Here is a 19,265-nt window from a genome sequence, read left to right as displayed (position 1 = left end):
CTATCCTCGACTCGATGACGTCATGGTAAAAAGTTTCTGAGCATGCGCAGAACATTCTCAGCCGGTCGGAAGCTGAAAATACGGAGTTACTTGGAGTTACTGGTAGTAACTGATAGCTGCTGATAGTAACGTAAAACACATTCATCTCTGTCCATCGCCCCAGAATTTTTTAATTTTTAAGTAACCTGAAGAATTTTTTTATAAAAGTGAGTGAAGTGCAAAAGGATGAAAAATAGGACTCTGAAATTTCGTTAAAGAAACAAGAAAAGAGTGAACACTGAAATATTGAGGAGAAAGAAGATAAGGAAGAATCTGAAAGCCAACCCGGTTCCTCCTAGTTTTCATTTTCTAACTCACTTTAAAAAATGGGGCTCAAAGAATTCAAAATTCTTTTTGATAATCCGTGGAAGACTTATTATCCTGGACAAACGGTTACTGGGCGTATTGTTGTAGTTCTTGAATCTCCCAAGAAAATTCGAGGTATTTAATCATTTTGTTAATTTTTAATATATAATGTTTATTTTATTTATATTTTAATGTGTAATCTTATTGCATATATTTGCTATGATTGCATGCTTTTTGTGCCACTATATGATTATTTATTATTTTATAGCAATTATTATTATATTTTTTATTTGACTTATTTGTTATTTATATTTATTATTATAGTTTATTATTTAATATTATATATAGGGTTGCTACAGAAACTGTAGTTGAATTTAATTATTGTTGAAAATGAAACAACCTTTTTAAAAAGTATTACTTTTTTGATGAATTCAACTGTTTTGGTTTTAAAATTTCTAATATTTTTATTTTTTGACATACCAACTATTACATTTTTCCTTGAGAATTCATTTTTTTGTTTGAAAATTCAACTATTTTGTTGAAAATTATTATTATTTTTATTTATTTATTTTCAATTGAAAATTTCACTATTTCGTAGAAAATTAATGTATTTTGTTAAATATTAATAATTCTTTGTCGTAAATAAATCTCCTTGGTGAAAATTTGATATTTTTGGTAAGAAATTCATTTCCTCCGTTAAAAATTAGTTTTTATTATTGAACATTAATTTTTTTAACTGAAAATTTAACTACTATTTTGGTTGAAAATGTACGTTTTCCATGGAAGTTTAATCTTCGTTGTAAATGCATCTCTTTGGTTTGAAATTTAGCCGTTTCGTTTAAAATTTATTTTATTTGGTTGCTCATATTTTTATTATTGAAAATGTAATTATTCTATTTTAAGATAAAAATATATTAGTTATAGGAGAAAATTCAACTATTTTGTTTAAAAGTGGTCTTTTTGGTAGAAAAGTAATCTCATATTAGTTAAAAATGTACCCTTATTGTTAAAAAATGCATTTGTTCGGTTGGAAACCTGATTATTTTGTTGAAAATTCGACTTTTCTGTTGAATTCAACAATTTTTTTTTTAAATGAAACTTTTTTTTTATTTAATATAAACTATTACATTTTTGTTAAGAATTCATCTTTTGTGATTAAAAATTAAACTACTTATTTTAAAAACCTTTTTTTCTTATTCAAAAGTTAACTATTCTGTGAAAAATTATTTTTTGAAAATTCAAATATTTGGTTGATAACTCATTTATTTTGTTCAATATTAATCTTTCTCTATAAGAAATTAATCTTCCTCGTTAAAAAGTTATATTTTCGCTTGAAAATTAATTTCTCTGGTTGATTTTTTTTATGAAAAATTAATTTTTTAAACTGAAAATTTAACTATTCAATTTTTTATTGTAAATTTATTTTTTCCATATATATGTAATCTTCTCGATTGAACGTACATCTATTTGGTTGAAAATTTAAATAATTTATTAAATTTTTATTTTATTGGGTTGAAAATAATTTTGTATGCGTTTAACTATTATATTTTAAGTTGAAAATTTATATTTTTTAATTGAAAATTCAACTATTGGTTGAAAATTTGTCTTCTTCGAAATAAAAAAGGTTTCATTGATTGAAACTTCATCTTTTTAGTTCAAAATTTATTTCTTTGGTTGAAAACTTAAATATTTTGCTGAAAATTCGTTTTTTGTCTATGAAATTTTATTTTCCTAACCGAATATTTAACTATTCTATTTTTGGCGAAAAATGTATCGCCTTCAGTTGAAAATTTATGTATTTCATTGAAAATTAATTTTTTTCATTAAATTCAACTATTTTTGTTTCAAAATAAAAATCTTGTTTAGTTGAAATAAGGACTTACATTTTTCGTTGAGAATTCATCTTTTTGGTTAAAATAAAAATTTAACGATTCCATGTTTGATTGGAAGTTTATCTTTTTTTAGATTGAAAATTCGATATTTTTCATTTTTTTTAAGAAAAAAATTTGATAATCGTAGTTGCTAACATAACTATTTACAATTATGTTTTATAATAATAATTATTATTGCATATATAATTACTTTATTATATTGAAAATTGATTTTTCTACGAAAATTTAAGTTAAAAATTTATTTCACGGACTACAAATGTAACTATTTCACTCTTTACATAAAGTTTATTTAATTTTGTAGATAATTCATATGTCTTGTTTAAAATTTCACTATTTCACTATTTCACTAAATTTCACTATTTCCTTAACAATTTATTTCATCAGGTTGAATATTAAATTATTTACTGGAAAACTAACTTATATATTTTTGGTTAAAAATTAATTTTACGTGATTGGAAATGTAGCTATTCTATTTTTGTTTGAAAATTTAACTTTTTTTGTTGTCAATTCATGTATTATTTTCATGGTTTGGGTTTATAATTAATTTATTGTGGTAGAAAATTCATATTTTTGATTTAATGATTCAAATGTTTTCAAAGTTCATTTAACCAAATTAGAAACTTAACTGCTTTGCAGGAAATTCTTCTTTTTACTGGAAAATTCAACTTTTTGGAAAAGATATAATTTTTTATTGGCTGAAAAATTTTTCTTGTGTGAAAATTCAAATTTTTCTTTTTGGATTAAAAATTAGTCTGTTTTGGTTGAGGATTTAAAAAATGTCTTGAAATTTCGATTTTTTTTATTTAATTCAACTGTTTTTTATCTAAAAATAAAATATTTTTTCGTGGAAATATCAACTATTAAACTTTTCGTTGAGAATTATTTGTTTTTGAAGAAACAAAACAACTTTGGTTGAAACAAGAATTATTTTATTAACAAAAAAATTTTCATGTTTGCAAATTATTTGTTTTAGCTAAAAATGTAATTTTTTTAAAATTATCTTTTTGAGTGGAAAACTACTATTTGTTTGAAAATTCACGCATTTTACGTTTTTATTACGTAATTTGTAGATGAGCCAATAAAATTCTGTTTGACTGTTGTCACTAATTTTTTTGTATTAACATTATTCTTGGTTGAAAATTTTGCATTTTTCTTGGTTGAAAATTCACCCTTTGTTTATTTCTTTTTTTTTTAATTAAAAAATTCATCTGTTTTGGTAGAAAGTTAATTTTATTTAGTTAAAAATGCAAATGTTTGGTCGAAAGTTATTAGGTTTTATTTACGGATTTAAGTATTTTGTTGAAATTTGTTTTTGTGAGTTAAATCCAAATGTTTTTTTTTTATTTTTAATTAAAATTTTTTTTATTGAATCGTCAACTATCACATTTATCGTTGAAAATTCGTTTTCTTAGGTGAAAAATTTAACTTCTTGTGTTGAAGATTCAATTTTGTTTTAATTCATTTTTTGGTTGAAGATTCATATTTTTGGATATAACCTAGTTTTTTTGGTTTGTAAACTTAATTTTTTAAATTAATTAATTAGTTTTAATAACTTCAGTTTTTTCTTTCTGTTTAGAAATGCAACTCTTTGGTTTAAAGTTAATTTTGTTGTTGAAAATTCCACTCTTTTACAGAAAACTCTTCTTTTGGCTTGAAAGTTCAACAATTTGCATGCATTTTTTCTTCTTTTTTTTACTGAAAAATCTTTATTTGTAAAACATGTATCTATTTGGTTATAAATTTAACTATTTTGATTATAATTCCTTTTTTTGCGTTGAAAATTATTTTTTTACTGAAATTTTAACTCTTACATTTTTTGTAGAAAATTTTACTGCTTAATTGTAAGTGAAACTGCTTTGTTTATAATTAATTTGTTTGGTTTATGATTAATAATTTTAGTTAAAAAACCTTTTTTATTTGTTGAAAATAATAATAATAATGTTTGAAAATTTATTTCTTTGGTCATACATGTTACTGTTTTGTTGAAAACTTATTTTTATGTTTTAAAATCAATTCTTGGAACTGAAAATATGAGTATTCCATTTTTCATTTAAAAATGAATCTTTTTATAATGAAAAGTCATGTATTTTGTTGAAAATTCATGTTTTTGTTAGAAAATTAATCCCTTTTGATTCAAATTTATAATTTTTGAACAAAATTATTTATTTGGTTAACAATTAATTTTTTTGGTTTAATATCCATAATTTTATTTGAAAATTCATATTATTGATTGAAAATTTATATTTAACGTTGAAGGTTCCTGTATTTTGTTGTAAATTTATCTTTTTTGTGGAATACTAATCTTCTTAGTCAAAAATTCGTCTTTTTTGTTTAAAATTAATTTCTCTGTTTGAAAATTTAATCATTTTATTGGAAACTTAACATTTTGTATAAAAATTAATGTTTTCAATTGAAAAAATGTCTGTTGAATGTTTTGTTTAAATGAACCTTTTGTTTAGAATTTCATCATTTTTGAACGAAATTTAACTATTTGATTAAAAATTAATTTTTTGCTTGAATATTCATATTTTTTTCTTTGCTAAAACCTTTAATATCTTGTTAAAAATGCATGTATTTTGTTGGAAATTCGGCTTTTTGGTAGAAAATTAATTTGCTAGGTTTAAAATTGAAATTTTATTTCGAAAAATGTTGGTTAAAAGTAGATTATTATAGGTTTAAGATTTATCATTTTAATTGACAATTCATTTCTTTGGTTAAAAATTAAGCTCTTTTGTTGAAAATTCTGAGACTGCCAAATTTCAAATAAAATTTTTATTTTAGGTAAACCTGTTAGGAACATTTATGTAACTGTCATCTGAACGAGTCATTTTGAGTATTTATAGACCAATAAAAATTGTTATTTCAAACATGACCTTGCATCACGAACATTTAAATAATTCTATTAAATACAAAATTCTTTCATTATTGTGTAATATAGTAAAATAATAAATAATATGGTAAACAATATGTAAATAAAAATTCGAAATGAAAGCTGGAGTGAAGAAATTCTCGTGAAAAATGCTAGAAAATTGACATTCCCTGATAGAAAATATTTATCTAAAGGTATATTCATTTTTTAACTACAAATTATGGAAGATTTTGTTGCAATTCCACAGAGTCGTTGCATAATTTCAGTTAAGGTCGCTGAGAAATCTCTTTATTTCTTTTTTCACTAGAAAAATTTTTCTGGGAAAATATTATATATTTTATTATATTATATATTTTTTAAGGAATATGTGTTAAAATGAAAGGAGAAGCCAACACTTCTTGGACCGCAGACAAGCAAAAGTTAAATAACGAAGGACGTTATGAAAACGAACAACAATTGCTTACTGGACACGAAGAATACTTTTCTATAAAGTACTACGTCATTGGAAATTCCTCTGGTAAGCGTTATACAAGTTGTTATCAGTCTTAAATTATGCAGAGTGATTATATATAAATGACATAAATTGTTTAGAAATATTTAGGAAAATTTACTCAAAAGCATCCGTTTGATATTTTAAACTTTTTTCCGTAGATTTTAAGTTCTCTCAAGAAAACAATTGAGATTTTTAATCTTTAATGCTCTAAAATTAAATTTAATAAATCTAGAAAGTTTTGAATTAAAATTTTTTAATTCTTTTAATTCTTATTTAAATAACTTTTCCCGGGATCTGATTGTCATTGGATTAAAACTAGGCAGAAAAAATTTTAAAATTCAATTTAAAAAATGCACAATTTTAAAATTAATTCTTTTTAGCGACTTAGTTTCAAGATCCTAATCCAAGAATTTTTGAATTGAAAAAAATACTTCAAGGTTCACAATATTTAAAATTCTTCAGTTTTGAAAGGTGAAAATAGCATTGATGTTTTTTTTTTTTTGACAAGCCAGATTTTTTATTTAAAAAATCATTCAGTATCTTTGGATTTTATTTGATACTACATGGGGTGATACTTGTTAATATCTTTATTATCTTTAAAATGTTTATGATTTAAATTTAAATTCCTAGTTATAAATGCGAAATTCTAAAAATTAAAAATTTCAAATATTAAAAATTTTAGGGCAAATTAACTATTAAATCTATTGAAATTTCAAGAATTCATACGGTAAAAACCTTGTCAAATGTTTTAAATGTATTAATTTAAGATTTAAATATTCTACATTGTTTGGTTTAACTTTAAAATGCACAAAAACGGTATAACTTTTTAAATTAAGGGCATCCACCAAAGTGTCACGTGACCAATTATATGGTTTATATTTGTCGGCTCTATGAGTTGATGAACGTAAATTTTTTGTTGAAAATTTGAGAAATGTCTCAAAATATATAAGGGCACGTCTGTCTGGCCCATTTGACCTTTTATTCAGTTAAAATGGTGTAATTTTACTATTTTTTAATTTGTTATGTAACTGAGAGCAGGGCCTTAGAACCTTAACTAAAACAGTCGTCACATGCCCTTAATTTGAAACCATAGAAGAATATTAAATTGAAAGATTTGATACTTGCAAAATTTTCAGTTTGAAGGATTTGTAAATAAAGAGTTTTGAATTAAATTCATGCAGAATAAAATCAAAACAAAAAAAAATTAATACAATTTATCAAGTTTAAGCCTTAAAACAAGATGATTTTAAAACTAGGCATTGAAGTCCCCTGGAGGCTTTCAAACAAATTTCGTATTTTAATTTTTTAGCTGTTTTCAGCTTTTTTATTTTGCAAATTAAAGGCAAAAAACTGACTTTAAAACAAATCAATTTTAATATATTAAATTTCCCGGGAATGCGCTTTACGGTGTCCTTCAATTGTTAGTGTAACAGGAATTTAAAATCAGATTTTTGAAAAATTGTTATTGCTTGAAGAAATTCTCACGAGCATGAGAATATGTTTGAGAATATGCTCGAAATTTATGTGCTTCAAGAATGTAATGAGCATTTAGAATCATTTTTATTAGGATTAAAAAAATCGTATTTGCTATCTTTATTAATAATAAGTACACAATTTAAATTTCGCGGGAAAATTTATCGTTTCAAATTGGAAAGGGCGTTTAATTTAAATGGTAAAATAAGTTAAAGTAATATAAAACATATTAATCGCATTAAACAGTGTCTTATTCAGGTTTGCTACAATATTCTAAATTATAAATTCTGCTAGGTATAATAAAATTATATTTAGTATTGTAAAATTAGTTGATTTTTCAAATCAAAAAGATATATTTTGAGCCTAAGAAATGAATTTTTAATTAAAATGATGAATCTTCAACCAAAAATATGAACTTTTAACCAAATAGCTAGCTGAATTTTCAACTCAAAAGATTAATTTTCGACTAAAAAACTCATTTTCAACAGAGTATATGAATTTTCACCTAAAAAAGATCAATTTTCAACCAAAATTATAATAATTAAAATGTCAAAAAAAAATGTTGCACAAAAAAAAGAATTTTAAACCAAAAATACAGCTTCAGTTAAAAAAATCAATTTTCAACTAAAAAGAAATGAATTTTCTATGAAAAAAAAAAAATTTTCAACTTAATATTTTTTTTCAATCAAAGAAATAAACTCTTAACAAAAAATAGAATAGTTAAATTTTCTACAAAATTTTACTTTTTTAACAAAAAAATATTATATTTCTATCAATAAAGGTAAATTTTCCACAAAAAATGGAATTGTTAAAGTGCATTTTCAACTAGGAAGATAAATCTTTAAATGAAAAAAAATTTAATTTTTAACCAAAGACATGAATTTTCAACCAAAAACGAAGATTTTTTTTTCCAAAAGTAAAATACTAAAATTATCAGATAGTAAAATAAATTTTTAAATAGAAAAGAAACGAACTTCCAACAAAATAGTTTTTTCAAGCACAGAAATCAATTTGTAACCAAAAATATGATGTTTCAACTAATGAGAGATATCTTCTACCAAAGAAATACGGATTTTCAACAAATGGTTGAATTTTTCTTTAAAACAGATACATTTTTAACTAAAAATACAATATTTAAATTTTTAGTAAAAAAAAACACCTAATTTTCAATAAAATCGAAGGAAATTTACAACGAAAGAGTATAATTTTCAACCAAGAAGATTAAATGTCTATCAAAAAATATCAATTTGCGATAAAAAAATGAAAGTTATATTGTTTGTTTAAAAAATTAATTCTAAATAAGAAAAAACTAATTTTCAACCAATACGATGAATTTTCTTAAAAAATAAACGCATTTTTCACAAAGTATATGTATTTTCAACCACATATTTGGACTTTCAACCAAAAAGGTTGAATTCTCAACGAAAAACATATTATTTAATATTTCGTCCAAAAAGAATTTTAATTTTATAGCAAAAATATATGAATTCAACTCTGGCTAAAAATCGGAAAGATTCTGAAAGGAAATTCCTGATAGATTCTGAAACAGTCGGAAAAATATTCTTTTCAGATTTGATCAGAATTTTTCAGACATCTGCATCCGAATTTTTCAATTTCTTTCCGAAAATCAGAAGAAATCAGAAGAAATCAGAAGGGTGCCACTAGTGTTCTATCAGATTTGATCAGAAATGTCCCATTTATCTTTATCCGATGTTATAAAAAATTAACAAAAATAATAATTAGTAATATTAATCATATATATTATTTTGTTTTCGCAAATTATTATTATTAAAAAATTAATAATAATTTGAGCAAACCTAATAATTATTTAAACAAGGTTTAAAAAATAATTTCCGTTATCCAAAATTTGTTCACTGACTTACTATCAAAATTAATAAGCAGTTATAATTTTGAAAAAATTATTTAATTAAAAAAGTTAATAAATTTTTAAAATTTTGTTACTTTCTAATCGTTCAATTTATTTTAATATTAAAAGTTTATTTACAATTAAATAATAATTACATATCAAATTTTATTAAACAATATATATATATATATATATAAATATTACATTATTTAGTTTTCTGATAAAGTCTGATAGAAATTGACAAAAATGGGACACTTTCTGATAAATTCTGAAAGATTATAAAAAAATGGTGGAACAGTTTCGGATAGAATTTCGGATGCAGATTTTGGAAAGGATCTGAAAGATAGGGAAAGCTTCGGAAAGAAAGTTCTATCAGAAATTTCTAGAACCAAAAAAGATGAATTTTCAACAAAATAGTTTGAATCCTGAACCAAAGGAGATTAATTTGCAACTAAAAAGTTGTAATAATTATAATAATAAATTAACTTAAACTTTAATTTTTCGAAAATTCCCTAACTCTATCAGGTTTTCCCTGAACTTCTGGAATTACCTGTTCTGCAACAACACTGTAATTTAAAAAAGTATATGTTTTTTTCACTCTAGAATTTTTTTGTAAAAATATATGTATTTATTGTGATATATATTGGCTTAAATAATAAATGCTTTAAATTCTGTTAAATGCTCTATAATTCTCTGTTGGAGCTTAAATGCTGAGCATATTCTCGAGAGAATTTGATCAACATAAATTCTTGTTAATTAGTTCCAAATGCCACCGCACAGTCAGTTAATTAGTTCCACAAATGGCCACTGAATAACGTACATTATATTTCATTAGTATACTCTAAAACACCAGCGCTGACATTAACTAAAATTGCAACTACTCTTAAACTAATAAATATTTCTATCTGAAAGTTTAAAAAAAAGCTTTATCACAGTTGTCTGCGAATTTATGTCTCGAGAAGTCACCGCTTTCTACAAATTTTTCAACAATACGACTTTGATTTCTTCTTACTCTCACAATCAAAGGACATCTTAAAACGGATTCCCTTACAATTTTATTTAAAAATTCTAAAAACTGATGAACAAGCCACGAGTTAAAGTGAAAATTGGATAAAAATATATTTTTTCAGCTTTAATTTGAAAACTGAACCCAGCAAACAAGTTCCGTTACTGTTCCAGATCAAAAAAGGAACTGTGTTCTATAACATTTGTTACAAGATGGTGACATAACTGTTCTAGAACAAAAAGCTAACATCTTTCTAGAACACTGTAACAAAATTGTGACCGAACTGTTCTAGAACAAAAAAGGTAACAGTATTCCAGAACACTGTGACAAAATTGTGGGAGAACTGTTCTTGATCTATGTGATAGCACTGTTCTGTAACAGTTGCTATGGAATTCTTCTAGAACAAACTGACCAAAGACGTTCTATAATATTTGTTTCAAGTTTGTTCTGGATCTGTGCTGTAATAGTGTTATATCGAAGTTCTAGAACCCTGTTGCAAGTATTTTCTAGAACGCTGTTACAAGTGTGTTCCATAACGAATTAGAGACAAAGATTAATAACTATTTTATAACAATTGTTATATTATTGTTCTGGAATTGACCAATCACAGACGTTCTATAACTTGTTCGAAGTTTGTCCTAGAACAGATCAGTTGTCACAGCGTTCTAGATCTGTCACAGATTTGTTATAAAACATTTGTAATTGAGTTCTAGAATTGTTCTAGAAATGTTACAGATCGATTGTCACAGCGCACCGTTCTCGATCTGTTACAGATTTGTCGTAGAAAATTTGTAATTGAGTTCTAGAATTGTTCTAGAAATGTTACAGATCGGTTGTCACAGCGTTCTAGATATGTTAGAGAATTGTTACATAAGACTGGTAACCGAGTTCTATAGTTGTTCTAGAAATTTTACAGATCGTATTTCACAGGGTTCTAGAACTGTCACAGAATTATTCTAGGGTATGGGGGATGACATAGTTACTCGCATGTTCGTAACCTGTTACTAACCTGTTCTAGAACAAGTTCTTTTGTGTTCTAGAACAGTCATAGATCGGTTCTGTAACCATGTTTGCTGTGACACATCTATATCTTTTTGTCTAGAAGAAAAAAGATAGGAACGCAATAGAAATTGCATCCAACATAAAAAACAAGACTTCGTCGAAATATTTTGTTGAAATTTATAGATGGAGAAATTGAATTGCCACCTGGTGAAAATTTTTATCCCTTCACATGTGCGCTGCCTCCAAATATACCCAGCAGCTTTGAATCAGATTTAGGACATGTTAGGTACACAGTAAAAGCAATCCTCGATAGACCATGGAAATTTGATCAGGAAACTAAAGATGCTTTCACAGTTGTTTCGTCCTTCGACCTCAATACTGATTCTAGAGCTTCGGTAATTTTCCATTGTTTCTTTTTTATCATGTTGCATAATGAAAATGAATTTGATTCAGTCTCGAGTACTTGATAAATTGGGAGCGGCTTAGAGCCACTGTAAATTTAACTGCTGAGTGCAGCTCGGCTCTCATACGTGAGAGCCAAGATGTACTCGGAAGTTAACTTCAAAGTGACTTTAATCCACTCTCTACTTATAAATAATATTATTAAGAAACTGATCAAACTTGTTAATTATATTCTTATTATATTTATTCTACTTAGAAAGTTTGTATAGACCGATATTTTTCCAAAATCTAACATGTAGACTTTCAGGGTTGCTACAGGGCAGAGAATTCTAGAAAGTTAGGGAATGGCAGAGAAAACCTGAAAGAGTCAGGGAATTTTCGATAAACTGAAGTTGCAGTTTAGGGGTCATCCAAAACTTACGCAAGACATTTTTCTGGAAATAAGCATGCAACCTTAATGAAAGTAGATTTAGAAAAGAAAATGCGTTATTAATAACAAGGAAGTCTTACACGCGAATAATTTTTTTAATTAAAAATTCATGTTTCGGTCAAAAAATTGATTATTTGATCAAACATGTTATTCTATTATTTTTATTTTAATATCTATTTAGCTTACAATTCAACTATTTGGTTGCAGCTGAAACTTTTAGTTAAAAGTTGATATTTTTTGTTTTGTAAATTCAACGTTTTTGTTGAAGATTCGACTTTTTGTTTTAACCTTTTATCTTTATCGTAGAAATTAAATCTTTTTTGGTGAGGGAAATAAACATATTCTTGTTTAAATAACAGCCACTTTGTCCCTAATTCATTTTTTAGTGTATGATTTACATTTTGGTTTAGAAACCTTTTTTCCTCACTGAAATATAACTATTTAGTTTTTGATTGAAAATTTTCCTTTTTTATGTTGAAAATTCGTCTTTTTTCGTAGACTAGTAATCATCTTGGTTACAATTATCTAATGTAAGATGAAAATTCATCTATTTGGTTATAAATTCATTTTTTGTTATTACAAATTTTTAATAATTTCTTGAAAATTCATCTTTTTGGTATAAATGTAATCTTCTTGGTTAAAAATTTATTTTTAAAGTTGAAGATTCATAATTTTAATTGAAAGTTAATTTATTTTGGTTTAAACTAGTCTTTTTTTAAATTAAAAATTGAATTATATTTGTAGAAAATTCTTATTTCGGAATTGAAAATAAATTCAAAAATATATATTTTTGGTTTAAAAACTCAATTGCTTTGTAGAAAATGTGTCTTCGTGGCTTTAAAACTCAACATTTTTAACACTTTTTTTTATCATTGGCGTAAAAATCTTTCTTGGTTGAAAATTCAACGACGATTTAGTTGAAAATCAGTCTTTTTTATTTGAATTCAACTGTTTTGAACTTTTTAAGTAAAAATATTTTTTAGTGGATATAAATCATCTGTTACACTTTTGGTTGGGAATTCATTTTTTTAAATGTTCATCGCTTTGGTTTAAAATGCGATTTTTATTAGAAAAATAAATTTTTCGGGTAAAAATTTAATTATTCTGTCTCTTTTGGTAAAAAATTAATCTTGTTGGTACAAATATTATATAATTTATGACGAAAATTTATCTATTTGATTATAAATTCATTTTTTGTTGTTAGCAATTTTAATATTTGGTTGAAAAATCATCTTTTGGGTAGAAATTAATCTTCTTGGTTGTAAATTTATATTTTTTTATGAAAATTCATAATTTTAACTAAAAATTAATTTTTCTAGTATTTTTTCTTTTAAAAATTTAATCATTTTCATTCAAAATTTATATTTTGGAGTTGAAAATTAAACTTTTGTGTAGGAAATTCATTGTTAGGCTTTTATATCCAACAATTTTTACGGATATTAACTTTTTGTTAAAATTTTATACTTTTAGGTCGAAAACTCAATTGTTTTATATAAAATGTATCTTTTTGGCTTCAAATTGAACATTTTGGATAAATTTTTTTCTTTATTGTCTAAAAAATCTCTCTTGGTTGAAAACTTATAATTTAAGACGAAAATTTATCTATTTCATTATAGATTCTTTTTTTTTTTTTGTAAAAATTTTCATATGTTGTTAAAAATTCATATATTTTGTTGAAAAATCATCTTTTTTGTAGAAATTGAATCTTGTGTTTTAAATTTATAATCTTGGATGAAAATGTAACCATGTGGTTATAAATTCATTTTTTGATTGAAGTAACATTGTTTTAAATAAAAATAGATTTCTTTTGGTTTGAACTGATATTTTTCGGTTAAAAATCCAGCGGTTTTGTAGAAAAATTGTATCTTGGGGTTACAAAGTAAGCTTTTGTTTAGAAAGTTTATTTTTTTGCTTTTAAATCCAACAATATTGGTGGAAATTAGTTTTTTTTTCAAAAAATTTATATTTTTGGGTTGGATTTTTGAAGTATCAATCTTTTTTTGTGGATATGTCATCTATTATACTTTTAGTTGAGAATTCATTTGTTTATATAAAGATTTATCTCTTTGATTGAAAATTCATTTTTTGTTTTCAAATTAATTTTTATGACTAAAAAGTTAAATATTCCATTTTTGGTACCAAATTTATGATGTTGAGTTGAAAACTCAAATATTTTGTTGAAAATTTATCTCTTCTGGTAGAAAATTAATCTTCTGGGCTGAAAGATTATAATATAAGACGAAAATTAATCTATTTGTTTATAAATTCATTAGTTATTGTTAAAATTGATAATTTTTGATGAAAATTCAACTATTACGTTAAAAATTAATTTTTTCGGTTGAAGATTCATAAATTTAATAAAAAATGTATTCCAAGATCTGAAGATAAATTTAGAATATTTTTTTTTCGATTCACGTTACTGATCTCCTTAGAGTAATTTTATTTTTATGCTCGAATACAAAATTGATAAAGATCAGGGAAAATGAAAAATCTGTCATGGAAAGTGGGGGAAAGTCAGCGAATTTCTAAATCTAGATTTTGTAGCAACCCTGATTTTTATTTTTCAAGAAAATTATGAGTTGTCTTAAATTGACAAATATAAATTCATTCTTACTTTAATTTTTTAGGAACCTATTATGGAAGAAAAGACTAAAACCTTTTGTTGCCTTTGTTGTGCCTCTTTACCTCTTTCTATGAATGTTTCTTTGCCAGTGAGAGGATATGTTCCAGGGCAATCGATGCCGATAAAAGTTGATATAGAAAATCAATCAGGAGTTAGGATTTCCACAGTAAAATTGTCGCTGCAAAAGGTAAAATATTTTTAAAAATTATAAGAATTAAACGTTTTGAACGTTATTCTTCTATTAACAACAAAAGACATTGAATAATCTGCAGGAAGAGGATTAGAGCCACTCTGAAGTTAACTGAGGAGCGCAGCTCGGCTCTCACATTCTCTACATTTGAGAATCGAACTGGGACATTCAGTTAACTTCACAATGGCTCTCATCCGTTCCCTGAGAATCTAATATACAATTTTCTTTTGGATTAATTTCTATCTAGGGATAGAGGACCTTTTAAAATAAAAATAAATGTTTTTTCTAGGTTGTAACTTATCGTGTGAATACTCCACACACTGATACAAAAACTGAATGGATAACAATATCAGAAGTTAGCAAAGGTCCAGTCGAAGGAAATGATACCGTCAGCTACGAACAAGTATTGGATATTCCTCCTCTTCCGCCTTCAAATTTGAACAATTGTGGCATTATTGACCTCAAGTACGAATTGAAATCTGAAGCCTGCGTCGAAGGATGGTAATAATTTTTTATTTTTATTATAATTCTGTCTTTTTTGTACTCAGGGAGGGGATTAAAACAACTATGAAGATAGCTGATAAGCCCAGCTCGGCTCTCACATGTGAGAGCCGAGCTGCTAAAGTCTTGAAATTAGTTTGAAAAGATAGGTATAAATTATTTTATATTCCGAGAATATAAATTAAAATAACTTATTCATTAAAGCTCTTTAAAATGGTTCAAAGCCATAGAGATTTTTTAAATCTGTGAAAATCCTTGGAGGTTGATTAAAATTCTTTAAATATTGCGAAATTCTTTGAAATCTTTAGAAACTATACAAAAATCTCGGCAAATTCCTTGAAATTTTGTATATTTCTTGAAATCCATTGGAATTCTTGAAAATTGAAGAATTAAACTTATTTATTAAAGTTTTGTGTTAAAAAAAAACGTTTCAGATCCCTTAAAATCCTTAGAGATTGATTAGAATCCTTTAAAGCTTGTAAACTTTTGGAAAAATCTTTGGAAACCCTACAAAACTCATTGAAATCCCTTAAAATGTTTTAAAAAACAGCATAAAATCCATTTTAAATCACTTGAATATAAAACAAATTTAACTTATTCATTAAAGTTCTCTAAAAAAATTTGAAATCCCTAGAATTTTTTTATACTTCTTGAAATACTTTGGAATCCTTAAAATTGGTTAGAAAACTTAAAAAGTCATTTGAAAAAGTAGGTATAAAACATTCGAAATCCTTTGAATATAAAGAAAATTAAACTTATTCATTGAATTTCACTAAAAAAAAACGTTTAAATCCCTAAGGTTTTTTTATGTTACCTGAAATTCTTTAGAACCCTTAGAAATTATTAGAAAACGTAAAAATCCATTTTAAATGGTACGTATAAAATATTTGAAATCCCTTGAATATAAAGTAAATTAAGCTTATCCATTTAAGTTCTCTAAAAAAACTTCCAAATTCCGAGGTTTTCTTTATATTTCTTGAAATGTTTTGGAATCCTTTGAAATCTGTGGAAAACGTAAAAATTTATTTGAAAAACTGGATATAAATCGCTTGTAGTCCCTTGAATTTAATTAAACTTATTCATGGAAGTTCTTTAAAATGGTTCAAAGCCATAGACATTTTTTAAATTCCTGAAAATCCTTAGAGATTGATTTAAATCCTTGAAATCTTGTGAAATTTCTTTAAATCTTTAGAAATTATACAAAAATCTTGGAAATTCCGTGAAATTTTATATATTTCTTGGAATACTTTGGAATTCTTTAACATTTTTGGAAACGTAAAAACCATTTGAAAAATTAAGTCTAATTAACTTTAAGTCCCTTGAATTTAAATTAAATTACATTTATTCATTAAAGTTCTCTTTTAAAAAAATTGTTCAAATCCCTTAAAATCCTTAGGGATTGATTAGTCTTTTAAAGCTGGTAAATTTTTTTGAAAAGTCTTTAGAAACCCTGCAAAACTCTTTGAAAACCCTTGAAATTAAAAAAAAAACAACTATAAAAATCCACTTAAAAACACTTGAATATAAAATGAATTTAATTTATTTATTAACGTTCTCTAACAAAACTTTTAAATTCCTAGTATTTTGTCATATTTCTTTAGAATCCTTAGAAATTTTTAGAAAACGTAAAAATCCATTTTAAAAGGTATGTATAAATCATTTGAAATCCCTTTAATATCAAGTAAATTAAACTTATTCATTGAATTTCTTTTTAAAAAAGGCTTAAATCCCTAAGGTTTTTTTATATTCCTTAAAATTCTTTAGAATCCTTAGAAATTTTTAGAGAACGTATAAATCATTTGAAATGTACAAATCATTTGAAATCCCTTTAATATCAAATAAATCAAACTTATTCATTGAATTTCATTCAAAAAAGTCTTAAATCCCTAAGGTTTTTTTATATTTCTTAAAATTCTTTAGAATCCTTAGAAATTTTTAGAAAAAGTAAAAATCCGTTTTAAAAGTTATACACAAATCATTTGAAATCCCTTGAAAATAACGTAAATTAAACTTATTCGTTCTCTAAAAAAAACTTTTAAATCCCTAGGACTATTTTATATTTCTTGAAATCGTTTGGAATCCTTAGAATTTTTTGAAATTTCTCAAAATACTGGTTTATCAAAGTCTTTTACATTTTATGAAATTTCCTGAAATAATTTAAGATCCCTTGCAATCTTTGGATTCGCTAAGAATCCCGTGAAATTTCAATCACTTTCATTTTTTTCCAACATTAACTAGAAATATCTTGAAAGTTTTGGAAATCCTACAAAATTCAGATTACAAAAAAAAATACAAGACAACATATGCCAATTTTTTTAATTCCCTCAAATACCTGGAAATGTTTAGAAATCTTTAAAATCCTTTAAAATCCCTTAAAATATTTCAAAATTCCTTGAAATCCTTAAAAATATTTTTAAATCTCTCGAAACCCGATTGAATATTTGTGAAAATGTACTCTCGCAATTTGTGGCATAAATTTTTGAAATGCCTTAGCAAAATATTTTTAAAAAAATCGAGGAAATTCATTATAGAAATATCATTATAGATCCATACTCAATTTCTTATAATATTTTTTTCGTCATGGAAGATTACAAGGGATTCCGAAATATTTCATGGGATTGCTGAGAGAATTTACTTCAAATTTAAGGAGTAATTATTTTTTGTTCAGATTGTGAACATTTTCATGGAAGATATGGCAAAAGTATTAAAAAATGTAATGTTCTTTAGGATGATTTATATCAAAATTTTATAATGCCGAACATTTTTCAAATTTATATACAATGAACTGTCACTTATTCCCACTCTCATTTATTTCAAAGCTCATTTATTTCAAGTCTCTCACGCTCGAATATTCCAAGTTTCGAAGCTAATTAATAAACTAATTTTTAAATTACTTTTCAGGTATCGAAAGAATTTAAGAAAGAGTACTCTAGTGTTTATAGGAACAGTTCCTCTTGCCAATTATCAGTCATTAGTTGCTCCTGCAGTACAAGATTATCCAACAAAGGACCCTGCCTATGGTTGGAATCCGGTTGCACCAGGAGATGGTGCATTTCCTCCATCTGCACCTCCTCCTTCTGCTCCCCAATTACCTCCAGATTATACAGTAACTGATAGTTCACCGATTGGAAATCTTTATCCCAACTTACGTAAGAATAAAATATTTTTATTAATTAACAATACCAATATTTTGAAGCTTTATCTTAAGTTTTAATGACTTTGGGGCGTACTTAAATTACGTAACGGATTATGGACCTTCTCTAAAAGCGTCTCTCCCCTCTAGAATAAATCTTAACAAAATATTTTTGCCCCCCCCCCCCCCAGTAATTTTTAGTTTCCGGAAATGTTTTGATAGTTATTGTTAGCAAAATTAGTCAGGGTGTTCGAGAACTTCATTTTCAAAATTCCCTGATTTTTCCTTGACTAATTTTTCATCTTCCTTAATCATTAATATTCAATTACCTGCATTTTAATGTTGTAATACTTTTGATATAGGATTTTTTATAAACGGAATAAAGCATCATTTCAGATAAAAACCTGAAATTTTCAGATTTATTAATTTATTTTTAGAGAATCCTTTTCTACTGTAAAAAGTGAATTGGTAACAAAATGCTTTAATTTTTAACCAAATTAATTAATTTGTAACATAATAGGTGAATTTTACAAAAAGCGAATTTACAACAAATAATGATTTTTTACTCGAAAAATAAATAAAAGTTTATCGAAATTGTTGAACGTTCAAGCCCAAAGACGAAATTTCTCTACAAAAATTAAGTTTTCAAACCAAAAATATGACTTTAGCAAAAAATTAATTTTCTACGAAACTGATACATTTTTACTAAATAAAAAATGAAATTTCAAACCAAGAAAATTTTTTTTTTTTACCAAAAAAAAGAGTTTTCAACTAAAAGAGATTAACTTTAAAAAAATGAAAAAGTTACATTTTTAGTAAAAAAATTAATTTTAAACCCTAAAAAGGCTTTTGCGCTAAGAAGGTTCAATTTTCTACAGAGAATTTAATTTTGCTTAGATTTACATTTTTTTTTAATTTTTAGTAAAAAAAAACAAAGAATTTGAAAACCTAAAAAGGCTTTTCCGCTAAGCAGTTAAATTTTCTACACAGAATTTAATTTTCCTAAGGTTTCTGAGAAATCTCTTCATTTTTTTTGTAC

At 25.0% G+C, this 19,265-nt stretch overlaps 1 protein-coding gene across 1 annotated transcript in view; it reads left to right on the top strand.

Annotated features, from left to right (window-relative positions):
- The first annotated feature begins 365 nt into the window (after nucleotides 1-365).
- LOC117178962 (arrestin domain-containing protein 17) overlaps nucleotides 366-19,265 on the top strand; it is a 28,873-nt gene continuing 9,973 nt past the window's right edge. The window contains exons 1-6 of the mRNA XM_033370554.1: nucleotides 366-480; nucleotides 5,468-5,623; nucleotides 11,131-11,342; nucleotides 14,407-14,589; nucleotides 14,882-15,093; nucleotides 17,995-18,242. Coding sequence (XP_033226445.1) covers nucleotides 366-480; nucleotides 5,468-5,623; nucleotides 11,131-11,342; nucleotides 14,407-14,589; nucleotides 14,882-15,093; nucleotides 17,995-18,242 — 1,126 coding nt within the window. The remainder of the gene's footprint in view (nucleotides 481-5,467; nucleotides 5,624-11,130; nucleotides 11,343-14,406; nucleotides 14,590-14,881; nucleotides 15,094-17,994; nucleotides 18,243-19,265) is intronic.

This window comes from Belonocnema kinseyi, chromosome 8, assembly GCF_010883055.1.
Source record: "Belonocnema kinseyi isolate 2016_QV_RU_SX_M_011 chromosome 8, B_treatae_v1, whole genome shotgun sequence".
NCBI lineage: Eukaryota > Metazoa > Arthropoda > Insecta > Hymenoptera > Cynipidae > Belonocnema > Belonocnema kinseyi.
The sequence above is the reverse complement of the archived record's forward strand: the minus strand, read 5'-3'. Positions and strand labels throughout refer to the sequence as shown.